Source organism: Colletotrichum costaricense (genome assembly GCF_030867565.1).
Source record: "Colletotrichum costaricense strain IMI 309622 chromosome Unknown Scaffold_8.1, whole genome shotgun sequence".
In the NCBI taxonomy this organism is placed as follows: domain Eukaryota; kingdom Fungi; phylum Ascomycota; class Sordariomycetes; order Glomerellales; family Glomerellaceae; genus Colletotrichum; species Colletotrichum costaricense.
In genome coordinates this window covers 406,087-430,354 of record NW_026848237.1, presented here as the reverse complement: position 1 = coordinate 430,354, position 24,268 = coordinate 406,087, and the positions used below count along the sequence as shown (strand labels likewise).

Below are 24,268 nucleotides of genomic sequence, written 5' to 3'. Positions count from 1 at the left end.
TTTTTATTAATTATAGCGAATAGTTACCGAATTTTTTTCGGTTACTTATAGTAATTAATAAAGAAAAGCGTTAATTAGTAAGCTTTTTCTTAGCTTATAGCTTTATTTTAAAAGTTTTTTAATAAAGGGGCTATAGTAGTAGCTAGGGTTAACCCTAAGTAGGTTACGAGCCTAGTATTAATAATATCTATTTCGGAGTATATATTTATATTAATTTTTACTAGCTTTTTAATAACCCCTCGCAGAACTATTACCCTACTTTTTATAATTATTCTTATTAGTACCTTCTTAATACTTAGTATAAGTATATTAGGTATATCGCTTATACTTATTCGTTTTTTAAAAAGTCGACTTTTATAACTCTCGGCTTAGTAATAACTTATTAAATAGTTATTAACGTTAGCTTCGATTGGGGGTATATTAGTTTATTATTACCCCGACCTCCCGACTTATTTTTTTAATACTTACTAAATATATAGCCTAATTTATTATACGTAAAGTATTTAATATTATTATTATAATACTTTTATAATAGCTTAGTATAAGTACTTTTATTATATAGCTTTTATAATATTATTCTTAGTGAGTTTTTAGAGCTTAGCCCCTTAGAGCTCTTTTTACTCTTTTTTTTATAAAAAGGGGATATTTAACGTGGTTATTTTAATAATAAATATAGCCTCTTTTTATTATTTTTTTATAACTAGTTGCCGCTTTTTTATTAATTTAACGATTATAATTTATTAGTTTTATAGGCTATATTACGTACTTTCTTAATTAAGACCTTATAATAAATTAGGTCGTCTTATAGTTAAGATAGTAATTTAAAAAAAAACTAGTATATTTCTATTTTTGAGTTTTTTATATTTTTTATATTTAAGTTATAATAAATTACTAATTATTTAGTAAGGAACTAGGTAGGGGTTTAACCCTTTTTTAGCTTTTTTATTTTTAGCTCTTTATAGTATTCCTGTTTTTATATCTCGGGGTCTACGTATTATTAGTGAACGAATATTAAGAAGTTACCCTAAGAGAGGGGATCTTAGAGGTTCTTTTTATAATTATACTATTATATTTATAACAATAGGGATATTTTAAATAGGGCCTATTTAATATACTATTTTATAATACTTTTTATACAAAAATTATTACTTATTTTTATAATAATAATCTAGTTTATTACTTAGGTATTCGTAAACTCTTTTCCGATCGGTTTATAATTATAAAAAAGAGGCTTTTTATATTTTTATTAACTTAAATATATTATTAGTTACTCGGTAAGTTATTAAATAAGCTCTTTATATTAACGCCGTTTTTAGTTTTAGTTTTTAACTATTATTTTTATTATTTTATAAAAATAGGTTATTATTAAGCTTATAGGGTCTACTAAACTAGCTATTTTAATACTATTTACGCTTTTATACGTACTTAGACTTCGTATATTTAGCGATTAGTTATTAATAAACGCCCCGTTTATAATAAATAGGGTCCTCGAGATATTAACGGGGTAATTAGCCCGTAAGGGTAATTTATCCCAATTATCTTTTTTATCTAGCTTTTTTATAAATACTAGCGTTTAAGTAGGACTTATTTTATAATAAGCTCGTTCCCCCGGACGGAATAGGGTTAAGTAATTAATTTTAAATAGTTATAGCTCGTTAGTACTAACGGTTTTTTATTAATAACTAAGTATTACTTCGTTAATATTCCGTTCGTTTTTATAATTTATTATTATTTATACTAGTTACTTTATAAAAGTAAAAGCTTTAAAATTATAAAAAATTAGGCTATAAGTACTTAACTAGCAAAGTTATAATATAGGTATAAGTATATTATAAAACTAAAGCTTATAGAGTCCTTTATATAAGCTCTGCTTTTTAAAAAGTTTTTTTATAATACGATCCGTATATTAGTTACTAAGTTATCGGTATCCTATTGCTGGTCGTATCTTAAATTTATTATAAATTACTCCTCGTATATTATTATAAAAAAAAATTTTTTTAATTATTATTTTTATTTTTATAATTTTATTAGTTTATTACTTATTATTTAGTTTAAGTATTAATAAGCGAGGGTAAGAGGTTTATTATTTTATTTAAAATTTATTAATATTCTTAGTAATATAATCCTTTTATATTATTATTATATAGTTCGTTTTATTATGCTCCGTTCTTATATTATTTATTAAAAAAGAGGTAATTTTAAAAGGTTTAATAAGAACGAGTCGTTTTTTTTTTATTATTATAATATTAATTATACTCTCTTATTACGTCTCGTTTTTATTAATATTTTAAGTTCCTAACTTAGTTTTTTTTATAAATAGAGATTTTAAATTATTAATAAATATATAATATAAGAAAAAAGCTTATAAAAACTAATTATTATTAAAATTTAAAAAATAAATTATTAAAATTTACTTTTTTCTTAAGATATATTACTAGCGCTCTATATATACTTAAGCTACTCCTTTATTACTTAGTCCCCCTCCTTATACCCCTTGAGCTATCCCTTAACCGACGGGGTCTAACTAGCGAGGCCTAATAACTCACTACCTCTAAATAGCGGTCTCTAGTTTTAAGCTAGGGACAGTGAAGCTATATCTTTTTTTTAATTAGGAAATCAAACTGCTTCAAAAGTTCGGAGACTATGGTGAGGGAGATGGCAAGTGAACAAAGCTTCTGCTAAGATGATCTACCTCGACCTTTCCATTGTGATTCGGCACCTCTCAGCACTATATACATCAGTGAACCAAGAGCAATTCCCAATTGCATACCGATATCGCCGGTCCGTACTGCAATGGGTACCTCGCAGTATCCATAGAAGGGACGATCAGTCCGAAAGAACAACAGAGCGATGCCAAGGCCGCGAATCCAAGCGGGAGTGCCTTTGGATTATCCCAGTCAGAGATGTTGTACGCAGAATACCGGCCCCGACGAAATCGGAAGTGCTCAGTAAGCGCGATACTAGTGTACGAAGCCGTCCAGTAGCCAACGAAGCTCAGGAAGTTCGATAGAGAGTTGCAAAAGTTGGAGCTGGCAACAATTGAGATGAGCACAATGATTGCCACAATAACAAGCGAGTATAGATACCGGGGAAGGCGACTGAGAATCGGATGAAGAGACTGAAAGCTAATAGAGAGCGAATATAGTGTGCAGGCTGTGAGACCAAGCACTAGAACGCCAACAGAACCGAGACGAACTTTCCAAATCCTCCTAGAGGAGTGTTCATGGCATTGATGATACCACCAACGGAGTAGAGACCATAGGCCTGAGCCCAAGTCTCGTTTGCTGGCACAGCGGCACCTGCAGCGGCACCTAGAATGAGTAGCAGAATTGAAGGGACACTGTACCCTACGTACACGCATAAGAAGATCTTGATTCTGTTGTAGATGGCGTAAGCCTAGTCCAGTCTCGGTGATGCGCAAGTCACGGCCTACCTTGGCGTGGATGGGTCGATGTAGACGGCGAAGTCCGATACCAACGGAGCCTAACTAGTACACAGACTTGCACACGCAGCGGCAAACGTCAAGACAGTCCTTGGTGAACTCGCAACAGTCTCGGCACCTGTACCAGCAAGCGCCTTGCCACTGACGCCGGCCACAATGACGAGAGCAACAAAAGATGGAGCCCACAAGTATCAATCAATGTAATGCAGATACTTGTGGCCCAAGAAGGATATGGGCAGTGCGCCAACAACACTGATTGTGATACCCAAAATCAAGCTGAGGTCGCCTTCAGAACCAGCCGTGAGAGTCGACCCACTGACAATAGATGTCATGATGGTGTAACCGATCAAGGTGGCGATTTGTAGCAGCGCAATGCCGATGGAAAGGTAGTAGCTGGTTTCCGAGTTAGCTACAATGAAAGAAACCTTCATCAAGCGTGAGATTGAGTAATACCAGAAGTAGTATCTAGTCTGAGCCATTTGACTCATGCCAGTCTTCGGCCCCATCATTCTCATCCAGGCAACGGGAAGGATGAATAAGAGGGTGCTTAGCACGATGACTACTGAAGCAACTGTAGGATCTAGTCCAAGCTTAGGGTTCCGGATATGCCAGTGGTCATACTTATGGTATTCATCAGCTTGGCGAACTATAGCAAGTCTTACGCGCGGAGGTGCCATAATTCAGGAAGAAATTTCGAAGCATACGGGAGGGTAGTGCAGTTTGCAGTGAGCCACAACGTGAATAGTTTAAAAGTATCCTTGTCGCTTCTCTCTTCGATCGGAACAGGTGCCACGCCTCGAGTCTCAGCAGAGCGCAACAAGGCGTTCCGTAACCTGGTAAGCCAGTTCTTCGATGGGAGGCTCTGAGAGCCTGGTCCAGATAGGCATTGTCGACGTCCTCTTCGAGCCTATTCTAAAGGTCGACTGAATGTGTCTTTTCGTGTCTTGTGGTCATCGTTTCTACGCGTGTGAGGCAGGTGAGAATCTCAGTTGGCTGGATGGCACATCTGCTAGGAGCATATTGCTGGATCTTCCCGCGACTCAGTCTCAGAGGCAAGGCGCGAACGCTTCTTCATAATGTCTAGTACAGTTGAAAGTCTCTCTATACTCTGTGCATCATTGGGCGCGGCATATCGAGTTCTATCCTACACAGCGAGGGACACGTAAATCATCTTCGGATGATAACACGGATTAGTGCGCCAATCTATTAACCCTTCCCCCAGGATGCTCCATTCCCAAGATAAAACAATGCTATTATCTTATCATTGCAATCATTTGGTAGCAGATTGAAGTCAGGTATCCTGTCAAGTAAAGACATGACACCGGTTGCGTGAACACTGGGTCGTGTACGGGCTGGGGATGAGAAGATAACCCCCACACCTTACCGCGCGGAAGACGAATTCCGCAAGATCGTTTTCCTTGAAACGGGTCAGTCTCCAGCTTCAAATCTCCAAAGATTTAACCATCTTTGAATAAGCCAGATAAGAAGGCTGGATCCCAGATATTGAGTAGAGATAGGCTAGTCTCTAGCATCCTGCCGACTTGTTGATTTTTAGATACCGATGCCGTTCTACTACCTATATTACAATGTCAATATATTGCGCAATAACTTTGGCTTCGGACACACAGGGAGTTTGAGCGCGACTCAAAGCATTCTGACAACGTTGTGTCGTTTTATTTGATAAAGAGGAATGGCACGCTTTGATAGTTCAGTGTCGTCAATCCCTATAAGCAATAATCTGACCTCGCAGAACAAGACCTTAAGGCTCATCAATACTAATATTCAACTGTCCGATAGTCGTGATTCTCAAGCTCTCTGACCTACGCATCAGGCTTCACAGCCGCCCTCTGTCTTTACCTAAGAGTCGATCGAGTTTTATTATGTATTGATTAAGTGACACATCTACCATATATTTAAGAAATCATAATGGTCAGGTTGATTCCCACGTTTTAGTGCTGAGAGTCTCCTGTGAGTCATCCAGTCGTCGTGGGTTCAGCCTATGGATGCCCCTGAGGCATCTCATCAACGTCTCCGCTCAAGAGGCGTCGAAACATCTACTTTGTGCTATATGATGTGTCGAGATGATCGTAGGGGTTGAGTGAAGTGCATCGACGGTTTGTTTGTAGTTGGCTGGTAGACCACGGCTTCAAAAGTGCAAAAATGCTCCTCATCATCAAAGGCATGTTCCCACACCGAGGTTCGAACTCGGGTCTCTCCGGAACGCTTTCACGAGACTGAAAGCGGAGTATCCTAACCACTGGACTATATGGGATATCGTCTAGGTATCCCGATGAACTGAAGTGATCGAGCGATGTGATCGTCAGATATCAGAAGCAGGGAGTGCGCGCGAACTTTGCTCCTCTGGGAATTCGACGCTTGCGCGAGAATCAAATTCGGTGAGAGGAAATAGAGTCGTCGTCACGACTTCTAGGGTGTGCGTGACCACAGCTTCTGGAGTTGCCAACTTGAAAGCTTGGCCTTTTCATAAGCTAAGGTACAGTACAAAACATGGACCTGCTTCAGTGGAGGAAGACATCGCAGCCCCGGAGCCTCTCTCAAATTGCTCATTCCTAATTTCCATATTTGTCTTTGACATGTTCTATCAAAATGCTCAGTAAGTATATTCTCTTCTGGTTAGCAACGCAGAGCTCTTAGGTATTTCAGTCACGACTCCTTTGAGGAATATCGACTGCCTTCAAGTTATTCGTATTTAGAGTTGAGTGTCTAGCAATAGCCCACAACCATTTAATCACTCCAAACCGACCAGTATCCTTTGCTCTTCCACAATCCGCCACTGGCCGTCTGCTAGTTCATACTTTCTCCTAAACACCTCATCCTCGTATTGAACAACCTCTTTATTGACCAGAACTGCACCAGCATGATCGTCGACTCTCCAGTCGTTTTCTGCGCGGAGGTCTTGGCTGGTCTTTGAAATGGCGGCGAACAATTTGGTATCCCAAATGCCATCCCGGCGGGGAAAGTCCCTGAGCAGACGGTGAGCCTCTTTTCTAACGTCTGCATCGACACAATAGATGCTCGCAGAAAGAATGGCCCAGCTCGGGCTGGTTTCCATAGTAAAAACCTCCCTGGATGGGTCCATATTTGATTGTCCCTCGAGAACGATCCTACTCATAGCGAGTATCTCACTAAATTCCTCTGTCGACTCGACTAGGACTTCTGTGTTTGTGTATTGAGAGCTCTTCACAGAAATGACGAGTGACTTGTATAAAAGCTGAAGGCTCAACTTTTGTAGGCTTGCTCGATCATTGTGCACTGCCTCTGTCGGAGACCTTGTGATTGATAACGCCTCGAATCGGACGTGCCACTGGTCGAGGATGCCCATGTATCTCTTCACCTGATGTTTCGGGATCTTTGTCAGGTTTGAAGGAGTCCCGAGGTCTTCGAAATGCAATGCTGAATGCATCTTTGTTTGATATATAATGAAGTGTTGGATGACCTCCCACCACCGATGAGCCTCTGAAAGCGTTGCAAAGCTCTTTGGCAGCTCGTCGACTGCATAGCGACTTCTTCTTCCGCGGCAGCACCAAGGCACCCAGGTCTCAGTCTCAGTGGGGTGATACCCATTCATGGTCCATGATGATAAGGTGAAGCGCTGGAATCCTGAGATAACCTCATCAATCAGCTTTGGAGGGCATTCTCCACTCACGCCCTGTTTCATCACTTGATCTAGCATACTGCATCCATGATTTATGTGGGTGAGCGCAGCTAGATGGTTGCCCTGTATGGCTTCGAAGGCGACGAAGAGAATACAGGAGAGGAGAGCACGAGGGATACTTCTCTTTGATGATGCGCTGGATCGAATGATGTGAATGGCTCTTCCATAATGTTGCAAAGCATCCTTAATGAATGGACCCGCGCCACTGGTGCGTTGTAGGCGACTATCGCTGCCCAAAGTGACTGCGCCAATGGCAAACGCTGCGTGTCTGATGGCCGGCTCTTCACGGGCAATTTGTGGTATGAGCTGTGTGATGAGATCCGACGGAAACAGAGTAAACTGCTTGCTGAATGTCATCCAATACTCGAATTGATCTTTCTCGAGTTGTGCAGTGAACATGTACATCTCGTAGTTGGGTCGAATGAGCAGTGGGCGGTATTCCTGCAATCTACGTTCATTTCCCGTGGACTTTGGTGCGTATCCTTCGCAAGTTCGCTTTGATTTGCCGCAATTTAGACAGGATGGCTTCCCCTCATCGCAACGGATGCGTCGTTTTCTAATGATTGTGTTAGCTCGCTGCATCACAAGCATCGGTGAGAATTGATCGGAACGCATATCTCAGATGCAGTTGTTGTGTCTTCATGTTGCTCGTAACTCACTTGCATGTGATACAGCCTGCCCGAGACTTCGGAGCTTGTCTCCGGCGGTTTACCTTCGGCCGGTCCCTGAGGGCAAAGCTGAGGATCTGGGGCGCCGAAACCGGGGCCACCGGGGCCATTGGCTTTTGAAGAGCTCTATCTGCCATGGAAGGTCGAGCTTATGCTTTTCTGGTAAAACCGTGGAGTCGATGCTGGCGTTACCGAGGGCTTCGCACTCCCCGGCTCTGGGACATTCAATGGAGAATTTAAAGCGACGTGAAAGAGGAGCGGTAGGGCTGACATTTAAAGGTTGCCGCTACAATAGAGATACCTCCTGTCAAAATAGGCTAAGCAACTGATCGCGACCCCAACCGCCTCGCTTGTCCACCCACATCCGTCGATCCCAGCGTATGCAGCATAATTCGGCCTTCAGATGTTCCTTCAACGGCACCAAAATCTGACCCTTGACTCAGCTGCCCTATTAGAGACGCGGAAGCGAATTGACTGGAGCCATGTCGCGTCAGCTTACAACATCACCTTAGTATCATCTCCCAACGAGGAGTGAGGATTTGCAGCTAAACGCATTTTCCACAGAAAGAATATCGAGCTCTAGCAGCTTTATTGAGATAGCAGGTAGAAAGCTGTGGGCCATCTTGCCCATACTAGAGCCGGTACCCATGAAAGCACAATCAACGACCACACCAATCCTCATCAAGTGAACTCCAATAGCACGAATTCGATACCAGGGGGAAGGGGCGATGACAAGATCAAGCTGAAATTCGATTAATGCAAGGTCAGAGGAAAAACACGAATATCATTACTCGAGTACGGTACTACAGCATGTTTATATGATCAGCTCCAAACACAGACGTAGCCGTAGTGATACTTCTAAATGAGTGTGTATGAGTGTGCAAAAAGCAGTCCCCCGCAAGAAATTCGTATCAAAGTTTCCATTCAGTAGACATAAAAGACGGCGGTCTCGTCAGGGGAAGCCCTGAGCTTCTCATTGCGCTTCTTCAAGATGATCTTTCCAAGCCAAGCCAGCAAAGCAGTAGCAATGCTGAACGCGGCGCTGCTTGACATGGCGATGACATAACGAGGCTCGTCGCTGCTGGGCCAAAGATATGGGGTCCAAATGAAGCTGACGTTCATGATCATGGTCACCATGGAGATGGCCACTGCCTTTTTCTCTTTTGTTTGACCACAGACACTGCCGCACCAACCTAGGATCAACTGTTTCCGGAGTCAGCTACAATGGCAAAGTTTTGCAACGATTTTGGAGAGAGAATAATCGCACCGAGTTGACTCCGTATGTACCGATGGTGAAGATCACCATGGAGACGTATCGACCAGCCAAGTTCATTGTGGCAGCGGCTGAAATAAAACCGACAACGGCGACGGCTTTGGACGCGGTGATATGCCATGTGCGCTCATTGAACTTGCCTGATGACCAAGACACAGCAATGGTAACCGCACCAGCAATGAGGTAGGGGGGACAGGTGAGCACGAGGGTGATGGTTGTGTTGAAGCCGAGTGTCTTGACAACGCTTGGAAACTGTTCAAGAACTTGTTGTTAGTCGTCTCCTCTCTCACATGTCGATCAGGAGTCATAAAAGTCTTACAAAGTTCTTGAAACCATTGGCAGCCAGATGCATGTGGGCCATCGCACAGAAGATCCAGACCATGGGGTCTTTGGCAGCTTGACGCAGACCGTTCCAGGTGCTGGTCTCGCCCTTATTGGCAACGGTGTCGAGTTCCATACGGTTGTAGGCGAGGTCACGTTCTTCCTGTGTCAACCACTTGGTGGTCTGTGGGAAGTCGGGAAGTAGAAAGAAGCCGATGACTGCAATGACGAACGTAACAGCACCTTGGAGGATGAACAGCCACTTCCAGCCTGCAATGCCCGCGAGGTCATCCATGCCGTGGAAAATCCCGGCAGCAATCAGGCCGGCGAAGGCAGTGGCGAGAATATTTCCGGTGTAGAGGATAGCAATGCGAGTGGCAACCTCTTTTCGGGTGTAGAAGATACTCAGCAAGTAGACAGCACCGGGATAGTATGGAGCTTCGGTAACTCCGAGAAAGAACCGGGTGAGGAGAAGTCCGGTGAAGTCCTTGGAAACTGCAGTGAGAGCGCTAACAACAGCCCAGAGCATCATCATGATTCCCTGGAGACAGGCAACAGATTTAGTATCTCCCTGCGTTCAGAGTCGGGGGCTGTGAAGAAGTACCATATAGCGGCTAGGCCGGGTTCGAGTAAGGAACATATTTGAAGGGATCTGTCCTCTAGTAGGATGGTGTTAGTTATGAAACAAGTGAACATCGACGAGCATCTTACAGAATGTAACCGACGAAGAGAATCGAAACACAGGTCTGGTACTCTGTCAGATAGAGGCATTAGCGATATTCTTAACACCACCAACGAATATTGTCAGACGTACGAGAACCAGTTAAATTGAGGTCTTTCTCGAGATCGTTGAGACGAGCCAAAGCAATGGCATTGCGGTCAAGGTACTGTTGCAAGAGTCGTTAGTGTGTGTTGACGACGTAGAGGCTCCAAAATGTGGACTCACATTCAGCCAGTACATGGACCATAGCATCGGCTAAAGAAAAGCATTAGTTAGTCCATAGTCACTTAGAGAAGGTATCTGGAGTTTCAAATACCATGATCCATCTGTCTAACTTCTTCACAAGAGCGATTTCCTTGGGATCAGTCTTCTCCTGAGCCCCAGAGTAGTCGATCTTGCCCGTGTTCCTTGGAATGGGCTTCTCTGGGTTCTCGTCCTCAAAGATTTGGGGCTCCATATCCTTGACTCTGTCGGCTTCATTATTAGCCGCGGTATTGGTTTTGGAGGTCATGATTCCGGCTCTTGCTTTGGCAATTTCTTCTCGGAAGTCCAGACGAGCAACAAAAGAAGTGAGGAGGAAGATATTGAGACTGATGTTAGCAATGCTAAGCTGATTGCACTCTGTCTAGCGAGATTCATTTTCCATTTCCCCACGGGGTCTGGAGCTCTTATGTATTCGTACAAGGCGGGGATGCCCAGACCTTACCCTGGTGGGATGACCTCCAGCCTCCGTCCACGTTGTGCTCCCATGTCGTGCCCGCGATCGACTAGGGGCATGGGCTCGGCGAGTCTTGGGTTGCTTACACCCACACATGTTCATCACGAAATCTCACCGATTTTGTTTCTGCCAAGTCACGCCCGACATGTTCCGAACACCAACGACCACCCCCTAGTCATTCCCAAGAAGGAGAAGACTTGCCCAGGCGGGTGGCCAGCGATCCTGGAAGCGCGCACAACTTGAGCTGGTGGTGTACGCTCCTAGCTAGCTGCTATTATAAGCGTTGACAGGAGTCACGACGAATCACTTTGTGCTACAGAAGAAAGTTACCAAGAAATACCAAGCTTGGGGAATGTGACATTGCCTTCCTTCTACCCTTGACTGCCCATGTGTCTTGGCAAGTAGTAGCGTGCCTCTCCTCAGTTGCCTCGTGTTATTTTGTTTGCAAAGTAGTGACATAGACTGCCGAGCGAGGGATGAAAATCACCGGAGGCATGGCTTTTGAGAATGAACGTGGTGGGCCTAATTCTTGGCTCTGCGACTTGATGACTCGTCCCGAGTTGACGACATTACGTTGCTCGTATAGTGATGCGAGTTAGAAAGGGTGATAGGCAAGACTCCCATACCAGTGCCTCACCTCGGCCGCCACATTCACTTAAGGACGCCCGCACCCGGTCAAGTCGGGGTGGGCTGTGCATGTGTCTCCGTCCGGGGAAGTGGGAGGTCAGTTTCTGACCTGGGGAAAGTGGGCGCAATCAGTGTCGCGCTAACTCAGCTTTCCCCGCGTTCCTCTTCGCTGGATTGCTTCAGTGCAGGTTGGGCATGGTGGCGTGAGTTCTTTGGGGGAGGGGATCAGGTTCCTGGGTCGAACGACGCAGCTTAAGGTTGGTCGTAGAAGAAGGTGGGCCAACCTGACGATGGTTCCCTGCGTTCTAGAATCCAAACCTCCGCCAACAAGCGCTGCCGAGAGTGAAATGCGCTCAGGGCCAGGGAGACGGCGCAGCGCCAAGTAAGGCCAACAAGTGCCAACCTTGTTTCAAGCCTAGTCGACGGAGCAGGCGAAATGTAATTCACTAATCATTGACTTGCCCCGGACAGGCTCCGGGTGTTTATCTACGGTGGTGTGCTCACGCACGTTCTTGTATCTATGTTTGCGTTGTTTTCCCAACAATGATAGGTCGTGCCAGACGTAGTTCAAGCCCTCATTCTTGGCGAGGGCAGGCAGGTCGGCTGGTTACGATTTGGCTCGGCACTTGCGTGAAGGGGAAAGCTTCGTTTTGGCGCCGCGCACTAGAATACTTGGAGTCAGGCTAGAAGGTTGATTTAGTTGCTTCCTTGATGACGGGGGCGAACCAGTTTGAACGAAGCCTTCCCTGCAGCGCTTCTAGGGCGTCTAGTGCGTTATGATGCGCTGAATACACGACCACTATCACAATCAGAGCGGGCGTAGAAGCTCGCTAAGAAGCTCGTATCACATAGTACATGGGATATTCGAGGCCGCATGCCTCTGTTCAGCGACGTTCAGGTGGAGGATGTCCAGCTTATGTCTGCAAGACGTTGGAGTGACGATATCCGCGGTACCAGTCGAGCAATGCTAATGTTCATGTCCGCTGTCTTCGATGACACCCAATGGACCAACTATCGGTGGCATCCATGTAGGATCGAGTTGCGAGCATAGCAACGTCCAATGCGAATGCAGAAACGCAGGATCGCAGGTGACCATCCACGAAAGGTAGTCTGACCTGCCCACCCTTGCAGACCTGCTCTGGCGTCAAGCATGAAGGAGGCCCTCGTCGCATTTGTGCGGTCTCAGCTCCATCGGAGTGGGGGCCTCGCAGTGAAATGCTAGAGACAGGACGAACGCCGTGGGGAAGAAGGTCTCATTTGGAGCTTCAAGGGGACAGTACCGGTGGCGCGTCCCCGGAATTGCCCAACACGAGATTGACAGTTGACAAGCGACGCGGCGATGATTCCCCGGATCTCGAGCCCCATAGTGACCCTTACCGGACCCTCTGCTACTTAAACAGTTGGAGTCGAGATAGACTGGTATACTTGTTCGACTCATTCTGGTCGTCGATTCGGGATATCCAGGCGAATTTCCCCAGGGCTGCCAGCTCAGGCCCGATTTAGTGCTTGACTGGCGCGGCGTAGGATTGATTTGTCGGTGACGGCCTATGAGGCATATTCTTCCCCCGGTGTCGTGCTGGTGCACCCCAGGCCCAATCCAAGAACGATCGAATGGATCATCTCTCGACAAGATTGTCTTGGCTGAAAAGTGAAAAAAGGCTATACCCTACTACGGTATGTGTAGCCAAGAGTGCCCAGCGTCAGAAGGCGTAGCTGGGCATGCAGACGCTTGCTCTCGGTGTCTTGGCAAGAGGGGTGCAATCAACACACTGCTGTCCGTAATTACATGTAGGTAGTTGCCCACTAGAAGAACAAGGCCTCACGAGAGCAGATCAAAGTCAGTCAAGAACGGAGGGCCCAAATGTTTTACCAAGTTGAGGGGGAAGCAGACGGAAAAGGTTGAGGTTAATTATATCGCCAGATCTCCCACCCGCGGCACAACTGATTGGAGAGACGCGGTCAAAGCCTGCATGCTCATAGACATGACTTCATGTAGGATGGTCCGGATCATTGGCGTCCTCCCGAGCGAGGTACCCTTAGCCCTAGAACAAGAGACCACCACTTCCCCGCTCATCCCTTGACTACATGTGCATCTTTGGTATGCAAAACGTACGGCTTGCTGGCGAATTGTAAGGGCAACCGGTTGTTTAGCTCTATCAGAAGCTTGAGATCAGGGAATGAATTGTCATGATTCCGCCCCCTCGTCTTCTCCAACTTTACCCCATTCCCACTCTTCCCCCCCGTAGTTGGCGCCAAATGGGGCCGCCAAGGTGATTCTATCCACAAGGGTCGGAAGAAGTTGAGAATTGGTGACGCCGGAGTGAACGCCGTTGGTGGCTGCGGCTGGAATACCGGTCCAACAAACGACTCGGCTGCAGCGCGCCACCATAATGCGATGGATTTCTGGTGTATGTCAGCCAATACCATTGATTCGAATTCTTGAAGCTCCTCTCTCATGTCCCCAAGGGGAAGTCACACGGATTCTGGCTTCTGCGGTGGACTGAAGGGAAACCGCTCGGGGTACCATCGTTCAAGCGGGGGGCGGGCGTGTGCGATGCGATATTTTGTGCTGATATTTGGACTGAACAGTTCGAGCGTCGAATGTACGGATTCGTTTGCCTGCTTTCTGATCATTCTGCTTTCGTTTACTTTGTCTCAGGTATGCACACTCTCAATCGCGTGCTCCTTTGAAAGATAAGGTACCCAAGGGCGTCGAGATACGATCTTGTCAAGCACATCGCTGCTGGTCCTACACAGTATTTGCGCAATATGCATGGTTTAGGCATTGAACGTGATGTATGGACAGACTAGCAAATCCCACAATGTTAAGCAAGTCCAGATTTGTTACGCTGCAGTCTCACATGCCCTCGAGCCGAGATAATTTGTACTATTCAGAAACAGCAAGGGCTGCTGGACCGGCTTGCGAAGAAGGTAGCATCGCTAAACATTCATCCAAGATATCTGATGCCAGAACGAATAGCGAAGCCTTGGAGACAAGCTAATTATAAAATAGTTGTGTGCTGAAAATATGGAAAGGGACTGGGTTGTTTCTTGTCCTGTCTCAAATTTCGACAGAAGTGTATGTCCGGATAGGCAGTTTGCAGCCTCCTCAGGTTGCTGGACTTGATTGGCTGCACCTTTACGTTCGGTTTTTCACGATAGATCTCTTGTTGGTATCGAAATCTCGATGTTTGATAGCCAGAATTCTTAATCAACTTCACGCAACTGCTCATGTATTGTCAATCGCTTCCGCGCTACCTGAGTTAGGCTGAGAGGTCTTGATAGCACAAATGTTCTTTTGGTTCTGCAAGCCCGCCAAGTCAATTGGCATCGGCCAAGAGTCTGCTAGCAAGGGGCTTGAACCTTGTGAACGCCTCCAATTTGGCTTGTTCCGAATTCTTCCGTCCAAGAGGCTTATCATGAGATCTCTTGCCCTAGAGCTTACATGTTGTTGTACCAAAAGCCTTTGGCTCCGCTTCTAGCGAATGCGAGGAAGAATGGAGATCTACCTTACCTTCCCGAATAGAAGAAACGGCTTCTGGCCTGCCTATAATTTTGGATGGAGAGCGTTCCCACAGAAGAGAATAACGCCGTTGTCAATCTGAGGCCGGTATCAGTATGACGGGCGCGAGTCTCCATGCGAGCATCACTTTGAGCAATCTTGCTGTCAGTATCAATTATAGTACCTGACGGGTATGGTCTAGCTTTCAGGGCATTGTATCATAGTTGCAATGCGTCGGTACCGAGCCCATTCGATGCAAGACCGATTGACGAGCGAGTTTATTATCACATACTCCAGCAAAAGTTAGTGAGAAGCTTCTCCTACAACATAAGAAAGCTTGACCTAATGGCCAAATATTGACAATCTAAGTTCTTTTGACAAAAAAGGAAAGTATTCGGTCAAATCAACTTCACCACGCTATCTCTACCATTTTCGACTACATAATCCTCTGTCCTATCGTCATCGCAGGCCAGTATCAGTATCCCGATTCTTTCATACGTCCCGTGGTCTGAATGTACTGAAGAACGATCGCCCTTGGTGTTTCCTTTCTTGCTGTGACCGCTGACGGTGAAAGTGTCTCCATCGTCATCCACCTTTCGAAGCACGAGAGAAAAAGCTTTGGTCGGCATTTTCTTAGTGCCTATGCCGTTCTTGTTCCGAAGTTCGGGCTCTCTGCACAAGTGTAAAAGATAAATGGTGCTGCCAAGCGGCACATAATCTTTACCAGGCGCCCAGAAATTGTAGTCAGGGGCTATTTCCAGTAACGTGCTGCCGTGTAGAGCGAAATAGGTCGGTATAGGAGCGTCGATTTCCCCTTCTTCATCATTCTCTAGGCGTGCTGTGATCATTGGCCCGGATAAAGTTATGTGGCCCGAGATAATCTCCATTGTTGGATCTGCTCCCGCAGACTCCGTTGAAGCTTCGATGACCACTGTTCTTTGCATTTTCGCATTCGCCTCTTCCATGAACTTGGATGCCAATGTCGTACGTAGGTTGGAATAGTGGATTCTTGATGTCACAGATGCCCATGACCACGTCGGAGCTGTCCAAGCGTCCAGTCGAGGGAGAACACTTTGGGTAGCCTGCCAGGCGAGATCGTCAAGCAAGCTGTCTTCCCAGACCCCGGCCAGGTACCTGTCTTTTCTATACCTCTGCATATTTTTTACCACGCCTGCAATGGCTGGGAGGATGTCATCTTGATAAGTGAGCCTCGTTCTTTTGTAATTCTGCACCGTACTGCGCCAATCTGGGTACAGCTCCTTGGCCTCAGTCGCAGATGACAAGTTTCGTACGTGAGCACCCTTGGTATGCGCCCATCTTGGTTCGGTGTCGTATATCGTGGTCTCTCCCATACACTCGCAGGCGCAGACCTCGTTACACTCCCAAGCCATCTCTACATCTCCAAGGTGTAGGATTCGGGGAGACAGTAGACGCTCCTGGAATACCCAGCCACGGTTCAGCAAAGGGAAGTCACCTGGGCTGTAGTTTGGTTCACCAGATGCGTCGGATGAGAAGAAGTGCGGAACGGTGTGTCGCACGTTTGCGTGCCATGTCTTCCCCTTGTCATCGCGATGCTCTACCCTCTTTGCTTTGTACTTGCTATCGCTATGGGCGAAGTAGCTCTGGTGAGGGTTCGAGGATTTCGTTCCCGAAATCGTGACGTGGGCGCCTTGAAAGACTGATGCCATATGAGCTGCCTCTGCTCTCCAATCGTCCTTGTCGTCCTGGATGATACAGAGCGAGTCAATCCAGATGTAGCGGATTCCCAGCTTGCGAGTCAGTCTTACAGCGTCGCGATACCCTTCGGGCAAAGATGACCAAGTGATCCGGTGCATGTAGGAATGATATCGATCTTTGGTCAAGCGGATATCTATGGTGCCTCCCCAACAGTAGCTTAAGCAGACATATCTATCGCAAATCCCTTGGGTCTCGTGAAGTCGAATGTCGCAATCAGTTGTCTCATGCGAACCCTCGACGTGATCGTCGAAAGGCCCTATGTCCAGAACGCGGGTTGGCATTCGCCTGTCACTATCTGTTGTCCTACAGAATGAGTGCTCTGAAATGCAGTGCTGTAGGCGAGCTTGAAACCATCGAAAAGCTGCATCGGAAGATGTGTCTCCGGAGATGTGGTAAGCGAGGCCGATGGAGTCCCACGATGCAGGTTCTTCTATTGCGTCGGAATGAGAGAGGATCTAGGGTGACTTTCTACTCTGGAAGACTGGCTCACCTTGAGTACCGAAGAAGTTAAGTTCGGCAAGAACTTGCTCTCGTAACTGAGTCCAGGGGACAAAGATCTTGCTAAGATCCAAATGGTCGCTCCTGGCAACGATGACACCGTAGGCCCCTTTCATCGTCGCTGATCTTCTTTTCGTTCGGATGAACTGGCGTCCAGCACATCCTGAGTTCCAGGTCTCCATCACAGAGACTCTTGAGCTAATGGCAATGTGCCTTGGTAGACATGCTCGTACACCAGCGCAGATGATGCTGCAAGACAGACACCCAGCTGCGGCCCTCTTTTCGATATCCGTGACAAGAGAGAAAAACCCCTCGTCCATACCTCCACAGGTCATGCAATTCCCAGTCTTGGGGTCACGGTGTATTTCAGCTTTTCGCACCCCTATCTTGGCGAAGAACGTGTCGCATTTTTTCGCCAAGTTAACGGCGACAGTACCAGCTCGGATGAATGGGTTATCTGATTTCCTATTAAAGAAAGAATCGTCCGAGTCACTGTCAGAATCGGCTTGTTGTTGATATTGCAGCCAATCGTTCTCCTCGCGGCTGACATTGTCATCATTAGTGTCGACTTGCAGTGTTAATCCCATTTTCAATCAATGTTGTGTCCAGGTGAGTGAAGGAATAGGACGGGGCTGATGTGCTGAAGATTGTGTGAGAAACACTTCTATTGATATGTACGGCCGACATAGAGCATTGTGATAGTGGCAGCCGAGTGCGAGAAGCTTTCTTTCCATGTCGTAGGACAGAACTTCGCGGGACATAGCGCCAAGACATCAGGCGCGCGCTTCACCCCTGGAATGGCGGTGGCTGAGCGCGAAATAGAAAAGCTGAGATGGCGATCACTGATAATGTCGGTCGCTTCATGGGCCTCAAGTTCAGCTGGAAGGACTCAGGCGAATCAGCAACAGCCACCTTTCACAGACGACTAGCGATTCATGACACAAGCGCGCAGTCAAGAGTCAATTTGACCTGGTTCTTATGTACCACATCCTTTCTGACTGAGGTTCTCGAGGAAGCTTATTCCAGCACGACGATCTAAATTGACAGTGCAACTGACGATAACCACCCAGCGAAGGGTCAAGCGCTTCGTCCAAGGCTCGTTCAGCGCGAAGCAATCAAAATTGTAATTTCCCTACATCCAGGTGGGATCACGTTTGCTATCAAAAAATACCTCATAAACGGAAACATAACACTAAGCAGTCGTCAGTAAATTTTACCCTCAGAAAGGACATCGAGATGCTCTGCCTTGATTTATGTATCAATGATGAGTCCTCGTCGATATCGCTAAGGATATGGTATGTAGGTAGCTTCAACTTGGACACCGCGAGGGGCGAACAAGGGCCAGCCACAATGGGCGCATATTCCGCTCATGAGCAAGAAAAGATAACCATAGGTGACAAAGTAAGTAATCGAGAGGTAAAAACAAAGTCTTACTGAGCCCATCAAAGGCTTGACGTCGGACAAACTCCATCATGCTACTCTCAAGAAGCAGCAACCAACCACGTGCGGTCGGTGGAATTGCGAGTGAGCAGGTCGGTACTTTCTTGAGTCCGGGCCTGTTGCCCGCCGTCGACTGTTGGACGAAGGTCCTAGACCGATCATCCACGTTTCTTTTGGGGCTGTTACCCACTTCGCGCTCCACATGTACCCATTCGCGAGCTTGTTGGACCTTGAGACCTACGACCGCCTGCGTGGCCTTGACCTGACTGAGTGCATGAGAAGACTTTGATGCGTGTTGCAACTTGCGACTCCTATTGTGAAGGTGCGATAGTCTCGAATTCGCCCGCGGCAGGAAGGAATCCAGAATCGGAATGTCGCGTCTGATCGTCTCGTCATCCCATGGGGCATGGAGAGTTCGATCCGGTAGTCTCAAGTTGCGACTTTGAATGCAACGACATGGTACTTCAACCAGGTTCAGACATGCCAGTAATACCCAGAAAACACGTGCTGTCAATTATATCATGCTCACTCGGCACTATAACAGACGCTATTTTAATATGCAAAATTCTCAGGCATGGTTGCAGCGTTGGTCGACGGACGAGTCAGTGTCACCACCTCGGTTTACCTATCCGGCTAGCAGCGCAACCTTGTGCTTCCTCAGTCGGTCCACGCGATAGGCTTTGACCAGGGGTTCGTTTCGAGGAGATGGAGAACGCGTCCTAAAGGAGACCCCTCGTCGGGAGCGAGTCATCTTCCCACGCAATAAGACAGCATATTCTGTGTAGATATCCGCATCAGATGGCGAACTGGAAAAGAAACCATCAACAGAGCCTCCCCACACGGGGCTGAGATTCCCTGCACTGCATCTGCAGCTTCCGGCGGCGGGGGGGGGGGGGGGGTGCACGGAATTGCGAGACGGGGAGACGGCTGGGTGCGCATCAAAAACGTGGTGTCCCCTCGTCTGAGCTGAACGAAATCTCAAGAGACCGAAGAAGCTCGGTCCTTTGCGCTTTGGTTTCTTGCGGAATCGCCATGTACGGATGACGTCGCGGCGCAAGTGACCGTCGTGATGGTATTTCAACTACCGGCCGCTGTCGATGCCGAAGCTGTCGCGGTGATATGCTACTCCTTCATCTGCTTCTTCTCCAATATCCTACTGGGATGGCTGCTTTGGACGCACAATGACCGGACAAGTTGTAGGTTGCGGACCATCTTCTCTCTCCAGTGAATTCTCTTCCAGGATTCCCTGGCGGCCAGTCGCAAATCATCTTACACATTCTTCCTAGATATTGCCTGCATCTCCTACGCTACTCTCATTATCACGACGACGAGTATTTGCCAGCAGTTCTACGACTACGCCTACTGGCGAGACATTCTGACAGAACAATTCTACTATGCGAGACAAAACGCCGATAATGCGGAGGTGCAATACCACAAGGGCTCCCAGGGCATCAAGCTCGTCCTCAGCTACGTTCGTACGTGCATGCTCTTTTTGTCGGGGGTTTCCTTAAGATAGCCCAAGAGCGACCTATCGGCCTTGGTGACTGGCGCCGCTGACTTGATTGACCGGAACAACAGGCATCTTTGGATTCACCATTGCATCAACATTTGTCTTTTTCTTGTAAGCCAGATGCCAAAGAGAAACTCCCCCCCCCCCTCCCCAAACAACAACGAGAGGTATTGCGTTTCTAACACGAAGAAAGTGCCTTATCCTTGGCCGCTAGTGTCTACGGATGGTTCGCGACAACGCCGAGGACAACACACACCATTTCCATTGTCGGAAGAGTCTTGCCCATCATTCTCACCAGTATCACCGTCGGCCTGATGCACTCTCCGCCGGCCCAGAAGTCGTTCCTGGTGTACATGTTTGTTGCCAATACACAATTTGTCCTGAGCCTTTTTGGAAGCGCTGTACTGTTGCTCATGATCCTTTTGAAATACGTCCACTCGCGGCGGAACCTCACAAGTTGGAACGTGCTCTACGGGAACCCGGACATGAACTCTTCGCTGCCTAGCAGCAATAACGGCGGTGGCAGCGTCAAGGCACGGTCCGTCTGGCTGGGCAGTGCCTCAAGCCGCGGTGGACGAAGTCGAGCGTACAGCGGTGCTGGCACCAATAACACATATGACAGTTGGTTGGTGATCCGACTGTCGATCGCCTTCGCAGTGCTCTGGTCAGTCACACCACGTTCGACCGGAAGGCTGCGCACACGAATGTTCTAACCTCACACTGGCACGAACGCTAACAGTTGGACATGTATATGCAGTGTGTTTGAGTACACAAACGTGATACCGCGCATCGCCGCGGCAAGCCACACCATCGACACCGCCGACAACTTGGAGCCCGACCTCAGCGTGAGACGAGCACGTTCCAGTATCAGGGGATACGTTGCCGGCGTGACACCAAGCCTGGTCGCCTTTCTCGTCTTCGGGACGACCAAGACGTTTCAATGCAAGATTCACGACACCTTTATGCCAAAGGGATTCTCGAGGCGGAATAGGCAGAAACGGAACCTGTCCCTCTCTTTGAGAGACTCGGCCGCCGCGTCCCCGCCCCATCCACCAGCTCGGCGCCCGCAGCAAGTAGACGAGTTCTCCCTCGCCGACATGAGCCCAAAGTTCCTGCAAAGCGGCACCTACAGCCCCCAATTTCCGTCTGGTGGCAACGTTAGTCCTAGGCTACCGTACGGATACCATGCAAGCCCTGGATCGAGTCTCGGCACGCCGAGGGGTGTGCTCCCGCCTAAGGCTCACATCAACCATGCTGGACAATTTCTGAGCCAGGGGGTCAGCGCCCCCAATCCACGGACACATAGCGCTAGTTCCAGTCCGAGTCTACAGTCCAAGTTTTCAGTATACGGGCAGCCTGAGGCACGGGTCAAGGCTCTTCGTCAGACACCATACAAATAGGAGCTGGCTGCAGAGTTGGAGGGGCGGAGGGCGGTCAATTTTCTTCAAGCTTTGTAGGCAGTGCGATGGAGTTACGGGCGTTGGGATGGGGACAATATCACGCAGATACCAGGCAAGGCTCTGATGGCTGAACATCAGTAGCAAAGCAATTCATTTCTCCCGCTTTATGACCGCGTGTCCCTCATTGTAGATTTCTTCCAGTCACGGAGCGCGCAAGGTGTTTAATGAACTATACAATGTCTAACGTAGTCTGGTGGACCATTAAGCTGGCTTGAGACAAAGAGTCACCCAGATAGTGGTGGTACGAGGAGAGATATGGGATGGACTATACGTTGCGGCAACTCTCTATAAGCGCTGTGGTGCTAAAGTTGAGTATGCCTTCCAAGTCCCGGGACTCTGGCTCGAGGGTTGATGGGACCTCAATTTCGTTGACAAGTTCTCCCTCTACTAGGTTTATACACCTAATCACAGGTAGGAATACAACCGTGAGACACTTCACTTAAGACAAGGTGAGAAAGTGAATGCAATCTAAGTCTTTACTTGAGCCTTTGAGCTAGATTCAACGCCCTGACCTGTTCACACCGAACCTAATACCATACATGTTCCGACAACATTTTACTGCTGCCTCTGTCGCCCCATATTATGTTTGGCATGAATTAACTTCTTAATCATGACACCCAGCATCTATATAGAATCCTGCAGACATCGTTGCCCATCACTCAGTCGCAGTCGTCACAGAATGCGAGGCAGGCAAACTGGCAGCTGGCCCGTTGCAGAGACTCCTGTCTGCCGGGCCCATTGTAGGCTTCACTTTCGTTAGAAACACGCATGTCTCAAGTGTGTCTCCAAGAAAAAATACTCACTATCGTGGCACTCGACAACGCAGTTATTGCAGGTTCCCTGGAACGGTGCTCCCGTGCAGGCAGCGATGACCGTGGGGGCCACCATGGCCGTGACGAAGAGGAGAGACTTGGTGAAGAGCATTGTTGGTGGTGACTCGATACTTGGGGAGTTCTTAGTTGTGAAAAGAGAGATGAGTGCGTTGAGTCTGGTGTTGTTGTTATGACGGAGTGTAGCGGAACTGAACCTCATACTTATACTTGCTCTGCCCATCGATTCTTCACATGGATTATTCGAAGCCTAGCGAAAAGATCAGTCACATCACAATCAGTCCACAAGTTCGAGGTCTGGCGAAAATTCCTCACATCCGAGTCAAAGGAATACGCATATCTCTTGGCACGCTCAATAGTGCTCCCAAATTGGCCGTCTCTTGGCGCAAGAGACACAGTCATCCCATAGTTCTGCAAATCTCTACTGTATTCAATCTCATAATATTTCCGACCCACTCCTTCAGCCTCGCGATGCCCACGCATCACAACTGATCATCAGATAAGATCACTACCCCGGTACTTCCCAACTCGCGACCCGGTACTTCATGTCCAAGCCGCCCAATTAACAGAGTCTATCGTGGACGAGAACTTTGCCGCCTAGCTGCGTGTCATGTGGGCGGTCTTGGCGGCCGACCATAGATACCTAGTTGCTATCCACTCTACCACTGCGAGCTAGACAAAAGATCAATCCTTCGACTTCAGCTGTACGAAAGGTCCAACTCAAACCTTTCGCCAAGAGGAACTACGTCCAAAGTTCCTTGGAGGACGAGATAGCCTGTTCTTAGAACCCAAATGGATTCATAGCTACGATGACAACATCGATTTCTAGGTCTGAACCATTCACAGTTCTGACATGAGTGGGAAACAGCGTGGTTCTCTTTGGAAGACTAGAAGTGATGCCTAGCGTGGAGTCAGTCCTCAACCGTATACCAAGCAGCGTCCATACGTAATGTCCAACTACCTATTATCATCATCGTCGCTGAGTTGGTGAAACGGATTCAAACGACAAGAAATGCCAGACCTGGAAGCAAACATTCAGCTCTCCATCTCTCTTAGATCAGCAGTCAGCAACGATAATCAGACGTCCTCCATCTTCGTTAGACCACTCTCATAATTCACCAACCAGTCCCCAGCAAAGTCAAGCTCAGGCAGCTTAATCTCCGGATTCCTCCTATTAATACCCCTCGCGAACAGCACCCTCGCATACGCCGGATCAAACACAAACACCGTCTCCCCCGTCAAGCTATTCCTCACTTCCGCCGTCGCTTCCATCTCGTCAATAGCGATGACCTCCTCCGGCCCTACCATCACAGTCGCCCACTCGATTTGCGTTTTTATGTGCTCCGCGACGCTGGCTTCGAACCGGGTGTCGATGAAGTGCAAGCTGTTCTTGCCCGCCGCCGCGACGTAGGGGGTATCCGGCGCCACGATCTGCGGGCCGTGCCAGGTTTCGATGAAGTTTGGAATGTAGGTGCCGCGGTATTCGTCTTGGAAGGTTGGAGTGCCCTCGCATGGTCGGAAGGGGCTGGAGATCATGGTTATGAGAGGTGCGCAGAGCATACTCGGTTGATATGGGGTTTTCCGTGAGATTTTGGGTTTCGGGGCTTGGACGATATCAGAGAATGCGTGATATTCTTACATATTGTCAGGCTGTATGCCGAATATCTTACATAGGAAATGGCGCATCGTTGTACGGCGAGGTCGGAAGATGGGCCGAATACGAAAGGTCGGTCGCTTCCCATCAGCCAACAACCAACAGCCAACGACCAACACACGTCTTCGGATGAAGCGGCAAAGCTAGCGCCTTTCCACCAACCTCCTTCCGTCTTGGGCCACCTACTCTGA

General features: G+C 47.6%; 8 protein-coding genes across 8 annotated transcripts; 2 read left to right on the top strand and 6 right to left on the bottom strand.

The window, feature by feature from the left end:
* Positions 1 to 3,633: 3,633 nt before the first annotated feature.
* Positions 3,634 to 4,119, bottom strand: CCOS01_08162 (NCS1 nucleoside transporter; the record flags this gene model as incomplete). Its single annotated transcript, XM_060456323.1, has 2 exons — positions 3,634 to 3,835; positions 3,896 to 4,119. The coding sequence occupies 2 exons, from the start codon at positions 4,117 to 4,119 to the stop codon at positions 3,634 to 3,636; spliced, it is 426 nt and encodes a 141-aa protein (XP_060312597.1).
* Positions 4,120 to 6,191: 2,072 nt separating this feature from the next.
* Positions 6,192 to 7,896, bottom strand: CCOS01_08161 (C6 zinc finger protein; the record flags this gene model as incomplete). The annotated part of the gene is made up of 2 exons (XM_060456322.1): positions 6,192 to 7,566; positions 7,778 to 7,896. 2 exons carry the CDS (start codon positions 7,894 to 7,896, stop codon positions 6,192 to 6,194), a joined length of 1,494 nt encoding a protein of 497 aa, XP_060312596.1.
* An 814-nt stretch (positions 7,897 to 8,710) lies between these two features.
* On the bottom strand, positions 8,711 to 10,612 carry CCOS01_08160 (major facilitator superfamily transporter; the record flags this gene model as incomplete). Its single annotated transcript, XM_060456321.1, has 8 exons — positions 8,711 to 8,989; positions 9,054 to 9,311; positions 9,379 to 9,921; positions 9,985 to 10,039; positions 10,092 to 10,134; positions 10,195 to 10,267; positions 10,327 to 10,356; positions 10,418 to 10,612. 8 exons carry the CDS (start codon positions 10,610 to 10,612, stop codon positions 8,711 to 8,713), a joined length of 1,476 nt encoding a protein of 491 aa, XP_060312595.1.
* A 4,734-nt stretch (positions 10,613 to 15,346) lies between these two features.
* Positions 15,347 to 17,770, bottom strand: CCOS01_08159 (uncharacterized protein; the record flags this gene model as incomplete). The annotated part of the gene is made up of 2 exons (XM_060456320.1): positions 15,347 to 17,115; positions 17,176 to 17,770. 2 exons carry the CDS (start codon positions 17,768 to 17,770, stop codon positions 15,347 to 15,349), a joined length of 2,364 nt encoding a protein of 787 aa, XP_060312594.1.
* Positions 17,771 to 18,015: 245 nt separating this feature from the next.
* CCOS01_08158 (uncharacterized protein) lies at positions 18,016 to 18,222 on the top strand (the record flags this gene model as incomplete). Its single annotated transcript, XM_060456319.1, has 1 exon — positions 18,016 to 18,222. The coding sequence occupies one exon, from the start codon at positions 18,016 to 18,018 to the stop codon at positions 18,220 to 18,222; it is 207 nt and encodes a 68-aa protein (XP_060312593.1).
* Positions 18,223 to 19,692: 1,470 nt separating this feature from the next.
* Positions 19,693 to 21,533, top strand: CCOS01_08157 (uncharacterized protein; the record flags this gene model as incomplete). The annotated part of the gene is made up of 5 exons (XM_060456318.1): positions 19,693 to 19,819; positions 19,910 to 20,098; positions 20,202 to 20,244; positions 20,327 to 20,797; positions 20,891 to 21,533. The coding sequence occupies 5 exons, from the start codon at positions 19,693 to 19,695 to the stop codon at positions 21,531 to 21,533; spliced, it is 1,473 nt and encodes a 490-aa protein (XP_060312592.1).
* A 719-nt stretch (positions 21,534 to 22,252) lies between these two features.
* On the bottom strand, positions 22,253 to 22,517 carry CCOS01_08156 (uncharacterized protein; the record flags this gene model as incomplete). Its single annotated transcript, XM_060456317.1, has 2 exons — positions 22,253 to 22,338; positions 22,397 to 22,517. The coding sequence occupies 2 exons, from the start codon at positions 22,515 to 22,517 to the stop codon at positions 22,253 to 22,255; spliced, it is 207 nt and encodes a 68-aa protein (XP_060312591.1).
* A 983-nt stretch (positions 22,518 to 23,500) lies between these two features.
* On the bottom strand, positions 23,501 to 23,959 carry CCOS01_08155 (uncharacterized protein; the record flags this gene model as incomplete). The annotated part of the gene is made up of 1 exon (XM_060456316.1): positions 23,501 to 23,959. One exon carries the CDS (start codon positions 23,957 to 23,959, stop codon positions 23,501 to 23,503), a length of 459 nt encoding a protein of 152 aa, XP_060312590.1.
* Positions 23,960 to 24,268: the final 309 nt, after the last annotated feature.